The sequence below is a fragment of the Panthera uncia genome, assembly GCF_023721935.1.
Source record: "Panthera uncia isolate 11264 chromosome B2 unlocalized genomic scaffold, Puncia_PCG_1.0 HiC_scaffold_24, whole genome shotgun sequence".
In the NCBI taxonomy this organism is placed as follows: Eukaryota; Metazoa; Chordata; class Mammalia; order Carnivora; family Felidae; genus Panthera; species Panthera uncia.
Window position 1 is genome coordinate 69,570,546 of NW_026057580.1, and position 16,604 is coordinate 69,587,149.

Below are 16,604 nucleotides of genomic sequence, written 5' to 3' on the forward strand. Positions count from 1 at the left end.
ATGGACTTGGGACGACTAAGGTGTACTCTCCTACCACTGTGTATGAGAAAGAGGGTTAAGAATTCACAGGGACTCTTCTGGACTCCATGGATATGAGAAAGTGTGACCAAAGGGAAGTGGTACAAGAAACATCATTGTCTCTAAGTGCCTATCCTGGAAAATGGTTTTGGTACCCTACCTAACAGAAGCTGTTTGGGATAAGGGTAGGGGCACATTACAGAGAAAACTAGTTTTCACTGGTTACTTGGAGAAGGGAATAACCATAGGGATTAATTAGGGCAGTGATTCAGTGAAGCACTCAGTTGGCCTAACTCAGGGTAAACCTCATATCCTGGATAGTTGCTCCTCTTCTTGCCCAAATTCACTCTGGGAAGTATTGAATTTGTGTCTTACCAAAAGGTTACCTTTTGAAACCTAGTACTTAACTAACAGAGAAGATCTTCTGAAAAAACACTCAGCATTTATCCAAGAACACTTCTACCCTAGCTTGTCACCACACAGACTGAAAACCCTTGTTTTGAGCCCTAGAGAACGAATGAAGTCTTCTCTGTATGTGCCCTTCTTGCCATCAGGAACTTAGACTCCAGGATGACTGACAGAATAAGATACAGACAGACAGACTTACTGAGAGAAGAAAAACAAAAACAAAAACACAAAAACAAAAAGCAACCAGAGACAAAACAAACAAAAAATCTGGGATATAAAATTTCACCAGCATTAATAAAGAGTCAACAGGATTCTGAGATCTCAGAAGCCCTTACACTCTGGCCTCTCATACATTTCTTTTTGCTTTGAAATTGAAGAGTAGATTTCTCCTGGTACTGAACATTGGTCTGGCTAGTAGAGCACTAAGATCCTACAAGGCAGCCATCATCTCTCCTTATCTACTTCTACAAGCTCTCTAAATCTAAAACAGAAAAGCAGCAGTTAGGGACTATAAAAAGCAAGGTTCCTTCACTCTTAAAACATCCTTCCCAGAGGCCAAGCCATGGATCTCTCTTTGCACATAAATACACATATTATGGTCCCTTTCTTTAATAATGCTACAAATGACACAGTCCTTTCTTCTAGATTTTTATTTTTTATTATTAAAATACTTAAGTGATAGCTATTCATATTTTATCTTTGTACCTTTTCACCATTGCTGGATTGTAAAGATAGATCTTCATAAAGTGTCTTTCCTTCTCATGATAACCATAAAAAGGCCTGAAATAAAAGAAAAAGATATTTCAAATTATTTTTATCATTCAGAGATGAAGTAATGCAACTTATTGCTCTAATTAGACTCAGCTAGCCTAATTCAGCCTTATTTATATTTAATATTACCCAAAACCTCAAAAAACAAACAAAAACTGCTCCAAAACCTTTCAATTAAACTTACCACAGATTAACATATAAAATATTGCAATCTGGTTACTTCTTTTAAAAATACCACTTTCAAAAAAAAAATACCACTTTCAAAAAACTAGGGACAAAAAGGAGTGCAAAACTGCTTACACCTTAATTTCAATCATAATGACTGTTAAAAAATGACTTTTTTTCTCTATACTCTGAACATGTATGAGAAAACCCGAGACCTTTCAAGCACCTTCACCCATTTCTGATTTTCTGTAAAACGTTAAAGCTCTTCATTAACAAAGTCCTTTAATTAACAGCACTCATGTCACTTTGCTTGTCCGCTTATTATTAATTTTACAAATTCACTAAGCAGAGACAATTTGCCTATTATATATATATGTACATGTGTGTGTGTGTGTTTGTGTTTGTATAAAACACTCATGCAAGTCAAATGAAGCCCATGAAAACTGTGTAGACAGGAACGTAAGAGATTAAGAAGACCATGACCTTACTTAAGGACCCTAATTATGTTGAGGCTGGCTTTTTCTCTAGGGCATCAGCTAGAATGGGGAAAGGAAGAAGCAAAAATCTACACGGCAGAGAAACAAGTGTTCAGAGCAAGATGAAATAAGCTGGAATATCATGTTACATCATTTTAGGAGGATTTGAAACTACACCAGTACCTCTGATATACAGACTACCATTTTCATTTTTTTTTTTTAAAGTAGGCTCCATGCCCATCATGGGGCTTCAACTAACAACCCTGAGATCAAGAGTCGCATGTTCTACCGACTGAGCCAGCTAGGTACCCCTATTTATTTATGTATTAAAGTAAGCTCTGGGGCACCTAGGTGGCTCAGTTGGTTAAGCATCCGACTCTTGGCTCAGGTGATGATCATGGTTCATGGGATTGAGCCCTACTATGTTGGGCTTTGAGCTGAAAGCTCCGAGCCTGCTTGGGATTTTCTCTCTGCCTCTCTCTCTCTCAAAATAAATAAATAAACAAACTTAAAAACAAAACAAAACAAAAAACATAAAGTAAGCTCTATGCCCAACATGGGAGTTTGAACTCATGACCCTGATATTGAGAGTCACATGTTCTACCAACTGAGCCAGCCAGGTACTCCCAGACTGTCACTTTCAAAGATGATGTAGTGAGAAATAATATATAAACAGGTATGAATTTGCATGCAAAAAAGTTTTGTATCTCCCTAGAGTTTAGTTGTAAATAAGTGGTTGGTGAAATCTTTAGGTAGATAAACCTATTCACTTTTCATTTACAAAAAAACTCTCCCATGGTGTCTGGGTGGCTTAGCTGGTTAAGCATCCAACTCTTGGTTTCTGCTCAGGTCATGATCTCACTGGCAGCACAGAGCCTGCTTGGGATTCTTGGTCTCCCTCTCTCTCTGCCCCTGACTCACACTGTCTCTATCTCTCTCAAAATAAATAAATAAGCTTTTAAAAAATATAAATCAATAAAAATAAAAAATACTGTCCCTATCTAATGGGCACTAAGTAGAACTTACCCTCATTAGGACCCCATTTCTGTCACGTCTGACAGTGTAGCTGACATCAAATACAGGAGTAATCTGGTAGCAGTCATTATTTGCGGTATGAACTTTTTTCCCCCTAGCTATTTTCAAGCTTTTAAGTCAGAGCCTTCTATATGATTGTTGTAAAGCAATTTCTATTTTTCAAAAAATCCAACTAGGGGAGCCTGAGTGGCTCAGTCAGTTAAGTGTCTGACTTCGGCTCAGGTCATGATCTCATGGTTTGTGGCTTTGAGCCTTGCATTGGGTTCTGCACTGACCGAGCAGAGCCTGCTTGGGAATCTGTCTCCCTGTCTCTCTGCCCCTCACCTACTTGCACTCTCTCTCTTGAAAATAAACAAACATTGGAGAAAAAAAATCCAACTATTTACCAAGGTCTAAAAGGTTCTTTTTTTTTTCATGTTTATTTTTGAGAGACAGCATTCAAGGAGGGGAGGGGCACAGAGAGACAGAGACACAGAATCTGAAGTAGGCTCCAGACTCTGAGCTATCAGCACAGGGCCCGATGTGGAGCTGGAACTCACGAATGGTGAGATCATGACCTGAGCCAAAGTTGGACGCTTAAGCAACTGAGCCACCCAGGCGCCCCTACAAGGTTATCTTGTCCTTGCTACTCACTCCAATCACATTTTCCTCTAGCCATTCTAAACATTTTAGCCCCTCTAAGTCGATCTACACTCAAGTAACCTGCCATTCTCTCTTCCTCGAAAGCCTGCCCTGAACCCTGGCATGGTTTGCTTTCAATCTTCAATCACATCTCTACTTAGACGCACTTCCTCAGAAAAGTCTTCTCTAACCATCACTCCCTATCCCTTACCCTTCATTCTTCTTTGATTTTTTTTCCCTTAGTAACACTTAACCACTTCCTGTCTAGTTTGCTATTTACTCCATTTTTGTTGCCACGAAGGAAGGGGTGAAACAAAGACACGTTACATGAATGATCTCATTCTGTCTCACTGGCAAAATTCAACTATTTATTCCTCCTACTATGGTATTTTTCATGTAGGTAAATACAGCTATTTATCTGAAGACAGGAGTTATTTTAAGCCAAATAAATGGGGGCGGAGGGGGGAATTAAATCTGCAGTGTGGTCCATGTTATCTTTGCTTGTTTTGATTTTGCAAGAATCTTTTAGGGTTTTACAACTAGAATCTCATAAATTTCAAAAACTGAATATGGTAAGACTATCAAACCTCTAAAATTCTTTGTACATCTAGGATTCTGTTTTCACATCTGCTGACCCAAAATACAGCCTGGAAATTCTACAAATTCAGTTTTCTGCTTCTGTGTAATTTAACTTGCAACCCTTACTTCTTGCTGTTGGCTTCAGTTAATTCTGCCATAAGAATTCCTCAACAGGGAAACTCTTTGGAGGGAAAAAGTAGAATGGAACAGAGTTTGAGAATAGATATTTTAGGCTTAAAAAAATTATATCTGATAATTAAGAGTTAGTTTTTTCATATGGCAGTGAGAAGGAAAATGAAAATGGATAGCAAAAAACTCAATTAACTCAAATGGATTAAGACTCTCTTTATAGGATATTTTCTAGAATCATGGTAGCTAAGTGGCAAGGAATTCCAGAAATTAGCCTAAGGTCATAATCCTATCTCTTGACCTGGCCTCAGAACAATGCATTATCTAAAAAGACTGGAATTAAACCTGTACAGATTTTAATTTGATAGCTAGATGCAACCTTGTCTACCTTAAAAAAGTAGGGAAAACTGAAAGACTAAAATAATCACAAAGCTAGAATGTATGGTAAGGAAAAGGGGAATTAGGTTAAGAAAAAAATTAGAGTAAGAGGAAAGAATGGCAGCCAAAGAACAGCTCATCTTTTGCCTCAGGTATTCAGACTTTTTAATTTTTTATTCTTTATTTATTTTTGAGAGAGAGAGAGAGAGACAGAGTGCGAGTGGGGGAGGAACAGAGAGAGAGGGAGACAGAATCTGAAGTGGGATCCAGGCTCTGAGCTATCAGCACAGAGCCCGACGTAGGGCTTGAACTCACAAACCGCAAGTTCATGACCTGAGCTGAAGTCAGATGCTTAACCTACTGAGTCATCCAGGCACCCCAGGTACTCAGACTCTTAAAAATATGACAACAGAAAGATTAGTGGCTGGAGTGCCTGGATGGTTCAAGTTGGTAGAGTATGTGACTCTTGATCTTAGGGTCATGAGTACAAGCCTCATATTGGGCACAGAGCTTGCTTAATTAAAAAAAAAAAAAAAAAAAAAAGACTGGTGATTATTCAATTCACTAGGCAGTCTGAAGATTCAGCTTTGAAATTTTTTTTTAATGTTTATTTATTGTTTTTTGAGAGAGAGAGAGAGACAAAGTGTAAGCAGGGGAAGGGCAGAGACAGAAGGAGACACAGAATCTGAAGCAGGCTCCAGGCTCCAAGCTGTTAGCACAAAGCCCGACAGGCAGCCTGAACTTACAAACCATGAGCTCATGACCTGATTTGAAGTCAGAAGCTTAACCAACTGAGCCACCCAGATGCCCCTGGAGATTCAACTTTGAAATCAGAGTATGTATAGGAAAGTTCTTAGAAACTATTAAACATAAAAAAAAGTTGGAATATAAAACTGGTAATTGTCTTTAACCTAATTGTTACTATCATAGGACAGGTGTGAACTTCCATCTCATTTAGTCAACCAAACAGCTACTGAGCCATATCTACTAAGTGCCCAACACCATACAAAGTGCTAAGGATAGGGGTGCCTGGGTGGCTCAGTCGGTTGAGTGTCCGACTTTGGCCCAGGTCATGATCTCACAGTTCATGAGTTTGAGCCCCGCATAGGGCTCTGTGCTGACGGCTTGGGGCCTGGGGCCTGCTTCGGATTCTGTGTCTCCCCCTCTCTCTCTGCACCTCCCCAGCTCATGCTCGCACTCTGTCTCTGTCAAAAATAAATAGACTTAAAAAAAATAAAAAAAAAAAACAAAAACAAAGTGCTAAGGATATAATGATGGACAAGACAAACATGGTCCTTTTTCTCATGGCGCTTACATGCTGGTGGGAGAAATACATAAAAATTAAGTAATCAAAAAATTAAAATAACTGCCAACTATATTGTGCTAAAGGAAACAAGAATAGACAGAGATACAGAGTAATTATAATGACAACTTATTTTTTTTTAATGTTTTTTAGATTTGTTTTTGAGAGACAGTGCAAGCAGGGTAGGGGCAGTGAGAAAGGGGGACAGAGGGGGGACAGGGGAAGCGGGCTTTGCACTGACAGCAGTGAGCCTGATGTGGGGCTCAAACTCATGAACTGTGAGATCAGGACCTGAGCCAAAGTTGGACACTCAAATGAATGAGCCACCGAGGTGCCCCAACCTATTTTACGTAGGAAAGTCAGAAAAAACTTCTCTGGAGAAGTGAAGGATATGAAAGATTGGAGAAGGGTAGAGAACTCAAGGAAAGCAAACTGCATGCACAAAGGTGGGAAAGAGCTCAACACATCAGAGGAACTGAAAGAAGAAGACCCATGTTTCTAGATGGAATGTAGTGAACAGGGGTCAGATCACACAGGCTGTGGTTAGAAGCTTCAATTTACTCTGTGAACAATATGAAGCCACTCAAGGATTTTAAATGATTTTAAAAGGATCCAATTTATTAAGAAGAAGAATACTTTTGCAGCTCTGGAACAAGACAAAAATAGAAGGAAATTCAATTAAAAGGATACTGTGGTGGTCCAGAGGAAAGCCTAGATTAAGGTGGAAAAAGTAGACAGATTTAAGATGAATTTAATATACACATATCAAACTGAAAACATTCTAGTATGAGCTCCAAATCTTTCCTGCCAGCCTATTATTCTACCTGCACCTTCCAGACTCACAATTTTATAGTCATCTTTGACTCCTGTCATAATCTCCATCCAATCAGACAGCAAAGCTCATAGACTCAACTCTCAGAACAGATCCAGAAGCTGACCACGGCTCAGTACTCCCACTACTCCCCAAGTGCAAGCTACTGTATTTTCTCATCTCACCCAGATTAATGAAAGTCTCCTAATGTTCTCCCCTACTTCTACCCTTATCCCCCAATGATCTATCTTTCACACAACTGCTTAAGTAATCCTTTCAAGTCTAAGTTAGATTGTGACTACTCAAATTCCTGCAGAAAAACTCAGAGTAAAAGCCAGAGTCCTCAGAACAGCCTAATGTTGTGTTTCTAAAACTTTAGTATGCATCAGAATCATTACAAAGGCTTATTATTAAAACACAAATTGCTGGGCCCCACAACCAGAGTTCCTGATTCATTAGGTCTAGGGTGGGACCCAAGAATATATATATATATATATTTTTAATTTTTTTAATGTTTATTTATTCTTGAGACAGAGACAGAGCATGAACAGGGGAGGGGCAGAGAGAGGGAGACACAGAATCCAAAACAGGCTCCAGGCTCTGAGCTGTCAGCACAGAGCCCGACACGGGGCTTGTACCCACAAACTGTGAGATCTTGACCTGAGCCAAAGTCAGACGTTTAACCGACTGAGCCACCCAGGTGCCCCGACCCAAGAATATATTTTAAATAAGTTCCCCAGTATGTTAATCTAAGTCCTCTGAGAAGTTGATGCCAATATGTGCAAGAAATTTATTTGGGAAACACCTGTGAGAGAAAATGAAGCAGGACCCAGGAAAGGCTGGGACAGCCACCAAAATTAGATAGCATCTGGTCCCAAATGAAAGAAAGAAGGACAGAGGGAAGATCGGTAGCAATATCTTCTACCGATGTAGAAGTGTGATTCTAGCAGTGTGATTCTAAACTAAGTGCAGGAAGGCTTTCAGAGAGTTCTCAAGTGCTTCCTAGGAACAGGCCTGCCCTAGTATCCTTCCCAGGCTTAGCCATTGGCTGGAAGTAGCTTATGGAAAGCAGCTTCAGTTTATATGGAATGATTGATTTCAGTGCAATAGTGGGGCCACTGTTCAATTATGCTCCTTGTATTCGGAGATCTGATAGGTGCATTCTCATAGCTTTCAAACCAGGTAAAGCTGAAGTTGGTGATCCTGGAAACCATACTTTAAGAACCATTGGCCAACACAATCTCCATCCATTAATCTCTCCCTAACCTCATTTTGTCCTACTCTCTTTTCCCTCCATTCTAGCTACCTGGCCTCCATGTTGTTCCTACTCCCTCACCTTCAAGTCTTTGCTCAAAAGTCTGTTTACCTTGTCAATAACACCTTCCCTGATTATCCTATATAAAACTGCCACCAGTCCATTTCTCTACCCTACACTATTGAAACTTCTTATCCTGCTCTACATCTTTATTCTATAGCACTATCACATAATAAAGGAATAAATCTATTTCATGTTATATCGATTGGTTATTTTCTATTTCCCATTACTAGAATGTAACCTCCACGGTGGCACGGATCTTTGTTTTGTTCACCAATATATCCCAAGCACCTAGAACAGAGCCTAGCACATGGAAGGTGCTCAATAAGTATTTGACAAATAAATTACATGAATTTCTACAGGTCTAAGAAGTGTAGAAATGGAAAAGGTTAAAACAAAAATCACTGTTAACCATCTATCTTTCACTGCAACAAAATTTACTTTAAAATGTTACAGCATAGGGGCGCCTGGGTGGCTCAGTCAGTTAAGCGTCCGACTTCGGCTCAGGCCATGATCTCACGGTCCGTGGGTTCAAGCCCCGCGGTGGGCTCTCTGTGCTGACAGCTAAGAGCCTGGAGCCTGCTTCGGATTCTCTGTCTCCCTCTCTCTCTGCCCCTCCACTATTCGTGCGTGCGCTTGCACCTCTCTAAAATAAGCATTAATAAAAATTTTTTTAAAGTTACAACATAAAATTCGCCCCACTCCCATCAGAAGTAGAAGAAAAATAAACAGTATCTTTAAATCAGATAGCTTTTCTTTTACTTAGTACTAAAAACATAAAGAAATTTTAAAAGATGTTAACATATACTTACATTCCTGATACTAATGACACTTTGAACACGTGCTGAGCAGTGGAAGATGGGTTGCCTAAAGCCACATTAAGTGCTCTGTCGATACTGAATGCCATCTGAGAAAGATAGCTTTCTGGCTGCTGTCCATAACCATCGTATGGCACATAGAGGTAAGGAAAGATGCCATGTAGATGAAGACATGTCTTCTGACCTAAAATGTAACACATTATAAAGTTTAGTCTTGAGATGCATTTAAAATTTTTAACATTACAAAGCACAGAATGCAAGTCATTTAAACATTCTAATGACAACACGGCTTATCTAGGATAACTAACAGTTGAAGAAAATTAACGTATAATTAAAGCCACCTATTTTTTACATTTTACACCTACATTTTACAACAGGACATTTAGAAGCATTTTATAAACATAAGCATTCTAGTATGATTTAAATAGTTTTGGCGAAAACGTTTGAATATTTTACCCTCACAATCTAACTAGCTTTATATACTTCACTGAGTTGCCCTATAATAATACCACTTAGCACAGTGTTATGAACCTTATAAAAAGTCACTGAAAGTTCATTAAATAAATCAATGAATATCTGTCTTGGCATAAATGTTTTCAAACCAGAGACTTTCCTGAGACAGACTACTCTGAACGTTTGCTGTTCAGAGGATAAAAGCAGTTCCAGTATGTGGAATTTTGCTATTAAGGGTGGGGAGGGGAGTTTGGGAGGGGTAAAAATGAAATTTTGCTATTAGAAAGCAAAACCAAAAAAGACAAAAACATATCATTTGTCTATAATAGACTTCTGGATATCTAAACTGCACATTTGGTGGACAGGGGTAGACACAATGAGAGGTGAAAAAACAAGCATGTACACTTCCCAGGAAGCCACTGTATCAGGCAAGGTGCAGAAGGGGTAAATGGTGCTGAGTTGCCAACAGAAAACCCAGCACAGCCATGATAAAGAAAGTAGTATGAGTAACAACCCACAAAAGAAGTGCCACAGAAACAGTAATGTATCCATGACAAGGTTAAGTAACAACAGCAGCAACAAAAAACAGATGCACCATTACTCTCATGAATTTGGCAGGGCTGTACAGAAGTGGCTCCTATCCTCAGAGCACTGTCCCTAGCTCCCCTTGGGTACATGCCATTTGTCTATTTCAAACAGAGAGAATGGCAGTGATGGAAGAACATATCCATTTTTCTCCTCAGGCTGTCACTCACTATCCCTGCACTGCCCTGCCAACATAAGCCCTGGCTTCTTCCCCACCCCTTACCCTACTCTGCTTCACTGAGATTTTTTTTCTTTCTTGGTAGGAAAGTAACTATTTGTTTGCTTACTATTTCCTATTTATAATTCAGAATGAATTATATAAAATACCCAGAAAATAGTTCTTTATTCTGTTGTATTTCATACTTTCTATAGTGAATAACATCAGCTTATCTTATTTTTAAGGTACGGCTACAACAGAATTAACAAATAAATCTGGAACAGTTATTACATACAGCATAGCAAAACTGGAAAGAACAATCACACAATGGAATAAGATCTATAGCCTCACAAGTGTGGAATTCGAATTTCAACTACCAACTTTCACACTTTTGAACAATTACAAATTGCGCTGCTGTTAGACCACTTTCTATTTTTAGCAGCAGTTATGCTGCTTAATCTCAAAGAAATGGAAAAAAAACCCTTTCAGTTAAAAGCAAATTCATTGGCTATTTTGTTTCATTTCAAACATGGTACTATTTCCTAAATATTGCTGTTTTTTTTAATTCTTCAAATAGAAAAAAATCAAATTCTTATTATGAGTATTTAAAAACATATTTAAATAGTTTACTGATGATCTACTTGAATGCTTTTTAAACATCTCATGAAAAAATGTTACAACCATTACCACTCAAGATATAAACCTCAATCTGGTTAAGAGCAACTGGGATGTTACATCGTGGGGGTAAGGGAGGTGGAGACAGAAGTATCCTCTTCTAAGCTGGCAGATCTAAGACCAGTGGTTACAGATTTAGTGTAACAGTGTATTTTACAAGCAATTCTGTAAGCTCTTAAGGTATTAATTTTATAGTCCCTATATCTCAATAATGGAAATTTAGACAAATTTTACAAGGAATGATTATAAAATCTGATTTCTACCAAGTTTCTTTACAGGTAGGATATTCAAAGGTCATAGAATTTTTTTTTTTAATTCCCACTTTTCCATCTCCTGTGAAGTAGGGGCCAGAACAATTATCTATTTATAGGCTTTGAAACTTAGGTATATGATGTAGGAAAAAAGCAGAAATGATTTATTTAGCAGGCACTGAACTAAGTGCCTTACGTGTATTTATTTCTAAAACATACAACAACAAGTATCACAAAGGTTATTTTCCCAAAATCACGTACCTATTAGGTAATTGAATCAAAATTTAAAAGCGGATCAATAAAATCTAAAATCAATGCTCTTTTCATTTAACCATGCTGGTTCAATTTTTTAAAAAGTTAATGTTGGCTCCCTTAACTCCTAAGCTCTTATTTTGTAATGTAAACGCCCGTTTCCTTATCTGACTCTCATTTGAAACTTCCTTGGAGCTGGTACTGTGGTTGAAAGATCATAATATCCCCAAGACCTAGCAGAGAGCGTATAATATGTGCTTAATAAATATTTATTAAATGCATGAACAAACCCTCAGCTAAACAGATTTATTGGGGAGAGGAATGGTATAAAAGCCTTGAGTATCTGAAAAAAGGAATCTATAAAAACAGAGGGACTTTGATACAACTAAGGATTACAGAGTTACTGAAGGACATGGGTGTTGGGGTGAGTCCTCAGCTTACTGCTCTTTCCTGCCCCGAATAACCCAAAGTCCCATGCTACACTGTAGTCACTACATCAACACAGGTGTATTCCCCTCTGGTTCTCCAGAAGCTAGGGATGACTCTGTGCCTTACCACTCTTACTCAAGAATAACCTCCTGAAGAACAACCACAGCACAAAGAATTCTTGGCATTGCACTGATGGCTCTAATATAGAATGAGTATCATAGAAAAGAAAATGAGGAGAAACAAGATAAAATAAGTTCAAAAAGTTAAGCAAGGAAAAACAAATGTGTAAAAATCAATGTGTTAACCAATTTGTTTGGCAACAGTAGGTCTTTTATTATTGTAAAACTTGTAGTTCTGTAACTGTATTACTTTATCTTTTTTTTTTTTTTTTTAATTTTTTTTTTCAACGTTTTTTATTTATTTTTGGGACAGAGAGAGACAGAGCATGAACAGGGGAGGGGCAGAGAGAGGGAGACAAAGAATCGGAAACAGGCTCCAGGCTCCGAGCCATCAGCCCAGAGCCATCAGCCCAGAGCCTGATGCGGGGCTCGAACTCACGGACCGCGAGATCGTGACCTGGCTGAAGTCGGACGCTTAACCGACTGCGCCACCCAGGCGCCCCACTGTATTACTTTATCTTGACAAGGTACAGACAACTTCTATAGATTTCCCTTCATCAGCTCTACCCCCACGCAAATGTGTGGGGCCACACATATGTAAAGTCCCTTGGAGATAAGCTATTCTGCCCCACCCCCATCAGTTAGGATCAGATTCAGCTATGAGAAAAACACCGTAAAATCAGTGCCTTCAGCATTCAGTCAGTGGCTTCTCTCTCATAAATTAAGTCCACAGGTAGGCAGCTGCTACTGGGCACTTAGGATTTTTTCAACATCTAGTTAGTTGCCTAGTTAAGAACTTGCAACTTCAGGCGAGACTGGACGCATTCAGGGAGGTATGGCTGTAGACAAGAACTTGCATCTTCAATACAGAGGCCTTTTCACTATACTCTAAAGAGTTCCATACACAGGATTCTTTTTAAGAATGCTTTTATAAAACTAGTGAAAACTATGCTATTTTGAAACCCTGCTAAATGATTTGGGATTCTTAACCTGTTTAAAGTATTAGCTATTTCTAAGTAACATATGTACCCAAAGAAAGCAAGCAACCGGCATTCTTTATATCTCTGATTTCTGAATGTCCCCTCTTATTGTCATGTCAAACTGAATGAAAGCAGCAAACTCAGTAGGAAAAAAGACTGCCATTTGGAGAATAAGCATGTGTGTGCGCGCGCGCACACACACACACACACACACACACACACACACACAGAGGTTTCAACATTTTTTAAGAGTTTGGACTTTGCAATTTGACTGATGTTGCCTAATACAGAAAGTGCAATAAAGATGTTTCAGGAAAGCTCCACAGAAACTTGTCACAGCATAACTGCTGGCTTTTAGACACCATGGCAAAACTGTGTGGAGCTGGCTACTTTCCAACTCTGTGTAAGTAGGGCTTCTATAACAAAGGTAGGTGTCTCTGTAACAGCCAGAGTACTCGGGCACTGTGAAGCTCATCTTTTACAGAGCTTAGAAGTACACCAAATATTAAGTCCTCTGTATTCCAACATTTCTTATGTCATTTTCCCACAATGTCTTCTTTATTTTAAGTGCCTAGATTTGGTCTCTTAAATTGTGCATAAAATCTTAGTTTATCCATAGCAAAATTACCTATATTTTTTTGTAGATCCATTTTTGATAAACAGAAAAACTACCATGTATCTTTTCTCTAATTCTGAGGTCTGCAATTTTTTTCCTGTAAAGTGGGAAATGGTAAATATTTTAGGCTTTACGGGCCATACTGTGTCTGATATAACTACTTAACTCTGCCACTGTAGCCTGAAAGCAGCCACAGACAGTAGTATGTGCATGGCTGTGTTGTTCCAACAAAATTTCATTTACAAAAACAGGCAGCGGGAGGAATTTGGTCCATGGATAGTAGTTTGCCAATCCCTGCTCCAACTGATTAGACTTCATCATCCAGAACAGAAAAGCTTATGTTTTCTCTTTTCTTTTTAAAACAAGCTGACTGGTCACCACAATCAAAATCATGCTGGCCTAAGAGTATCCTAGGAGACTGAATAAGAAATGCTTATTTTGTAACTTGCAACCCATCTCCCAAATCTCAAACTCAATATACACAAGATTTTAAACAAAACTCTACAGAGCTATCAAACAGAAAAACTTGGTATGTGAACAGGAAAATGTGTATTTATGGAATTTTTCATATTTACTTTTTGGAATATCTCTTTTTAAGTTTTATATCACTGTAATTACCTCAATCTGTTTCCCTCCAAGCAGTCTTTCTTTGCTTCTTTCTAAAATTTCACTCCATCTTTTTTTTCCCCATTCCCACAAAACCACAAAATGAACCAAGCAAAACTTAGTCGCAGAAAGCAAATGTTATATCACCCATTACCATCTAAGAAAAAAAAATCTTAAGTACTCTTAGCTCTAGAAATTACATTTTCAGAATTTATCCTAAAAAAATTAAGAATATACATGAAGATTTAAATATTAAGATGCTTGGGCGCCTGGGTGGCTCAGTCACAGTTGAGCATCCGACTTCAGCTCAGGTCATTGATCTCATAGTTTGTGACTTCGAGCCCCACATCAAGCTCTCTGCTGTCAGTGTAGAAACTGCCTCAGATCCTCTGCCCCTCCCCCCTCTGTGCCCCTCCCCTGCTCACACTTTCTCTCTCATTCTCAAAAATAATGATTAAAATAAATAAATAGATATTAAGATGCTAAGACAGTATTACCAATAGTAAAAAAAAAAAAAAAAAAATTGAAGACAATATAAACTTCCAAAAATAGGAGATTAATTATGATGTATCTCTATCATAGATCTATGGCTCTTATACCAATTCCTGCTTACTGTCTTTGTAAATACAAATTTATTGGAACACACCAATAAATTTATTTGGAATGGGCTATTGCTGCTTTGCTAACAGGCAGAGTTGAGAAGTTGCAACAGAGACCAAGCCTGCAAAGCCTAAAATATATACTGTATGGCCCTTTACAGAAAAAAAGTGTGCCAACTTCAGCAACAGATGGTGTAGAAGTATGTTTCCTGGCATGAAGAGATGTTTATATTTATTTCAGGTAATATTCAGGTTTATTTCAATTATTTATATATATATAAAAAATATTACATGAGATAAAGATTTTATTATTTTCTTTTTGCTTATGGATATTTTCTAAATATACAGTTTGTGTAAGAAAAAGGCAGGAAGAAGTCATCTACTTCTAAATGACTCAGAAATTAAAAAACAAAAAAAACCTAAGTATTATCATTAACCATACAAAGGGCGTATGTATATAACTTCCTGACACTTTCTCTTCATTTTCTCCTTTCATTTGTAAATAACGCTTTAGGGTTTCACGTTTATTCATGCCATTTTATTTCTTCAACTAAATTATACATGGCTTTATTTAGAATCACTGGCTTTAAGTTATCAATCCTACATTAATAACAGAACTGTATCTTTCAAACACCAGATGTTTCAAAGGCCTATTTTATTTACACACTTGTCTAATATAGATCTTTGTATCTCCAGTGCTAAACACGATTGGTTTCCTCATTTATTTTTTTAGTTTATTTATTTTGAAGAGTGCGCATGCACGCACACACACACATGAGCAGGGGAGGGGCAGAGAGAGGGAGAGAGAGAATACAAAGCAGGTTCTGCACTGTCAGTGTGGAGCCTGACGCGGCTCAATTTCATGAACCATGAGATCATGACCTGAGCCTAAACCAAGAGTTGGACACAACCAACTGAGCCACCCAAGCGTCACTGGTTTCTTCATTCATAAATGTAGGCATAAATTCTCTGTTCTTTAAATACTTTGTGAAAGCCCAATGTCAGGTGCTAGACCACAGGCTGCTCATAATCACAGTCCCTGAACTCATGAACTTTTTACATTCTACTCAGAGATAAAGATGAGTAAACAGGCAATTACAGTATCAAAAAGTATCTAACTCAGATTTGTGAGAATATAGAAAGGCTTCCCAGAGTAAGTAACAAAAGAGCAAAGTGAGAAAGAATGTTGCAGTACATACAAAAGTCTGAAAGCAAATAAGAACATACATGGTCTGGGAATAAGAAAAATGTAGTTAGGAAGAAGCAAAAAGTTCAATGGGGAGAAAGGCAGTGTGTATGTGTGTATATGTGGGCATGTGTAGGTTCTGTGACCTGTGTGGATTTGCATTTTATAAAGTTTCCTTGTGGACACATTGTGCAAAAGCTAGGGACATAACTTTAATAGGAAAATCTGTTTAGGAGGTTGTTGAAGTAATTCAGGAGAGAAAAGTCAGTAGAGATGGAGAAAACATCAAGATGGATTTAGGGCACAGAATTTAGAGGAAACTGACTAGAATTTGGGAGTAGGGTAAAAGAATCAGAGATGAGGCAAGTTTTTGGTTTAGCCAACTGGACTGATGCGAATGTCTTTCAAAGAAAACTAAGAAAGAAGAGTAGGCTGATTTCTATTTTTAACTTGTGGAATTTTACATGTTGATAGAATTTCCAAATGGAGATTTACATTAAGCACAATTAGGTACAGAGATAAAGAGCTTGAGAGAGAGATCTGAGCTAGAGAAGAAGACAGATTTGGGAGTCTGAATAACAGGTAAAAAATGCCCAAGAGAATGCATAGGTAAGAGAAGGAGCATAGATCAGAAACTTGAGGAATACTAGTATTTAAAGGAGGAGGGGCGCCTGGGTGGCTCAGTCAGTTAAGCGTCCGACTTCGGCTCAGGTCATGATCTCGCGGTTTGTGAGTTCGAGCCCCACGTCGGGCTCTGTGCTGACTGCTCAGAGCCTGGAGCCTGTTTCAGATTCTGTGTCTCCCTCCCTCTCTGACCCTACCCCATTCATGCTCTGTCTCTCTCTGTCTCAAAAATAAAGAAACGTTAA

The 16,604-nt window shown here is 38.4% G+C and overlaps 1 protein-coding gene across 4 annotated transcripts in view; it reads right to left on the bottom strand.

Moving 5' to 3' along the window:
- The window catches only part of REV3L (REV3 like, DNA directed polymerase zeta catalytic subunit), a 174,418-nt gene that overhangs the window by 109,432 nt on the left and 48,382 nt on the right, over positions 1–16,604 (bottom strand). For all 4 annotated transcript variants that reach the window (XM_049654182.1, XM_049654185.1, XM_049654184.1 and 1 more), the window contains 2 exons: positions 8,822–9,011; positions 1,132–1,206 (listed from right to left, as the gene is read on the bottom strand). In XM_049654182.1, coding sequence (XP_049510139.1) covers positions 1,132–1,206; positions 8,822–9,011 — 265 coding nt within the window. The remainder of the gene's footprint in view (positions 1–1,131; positions 1,207–8,821; positions 9,012–16,604) is intronic.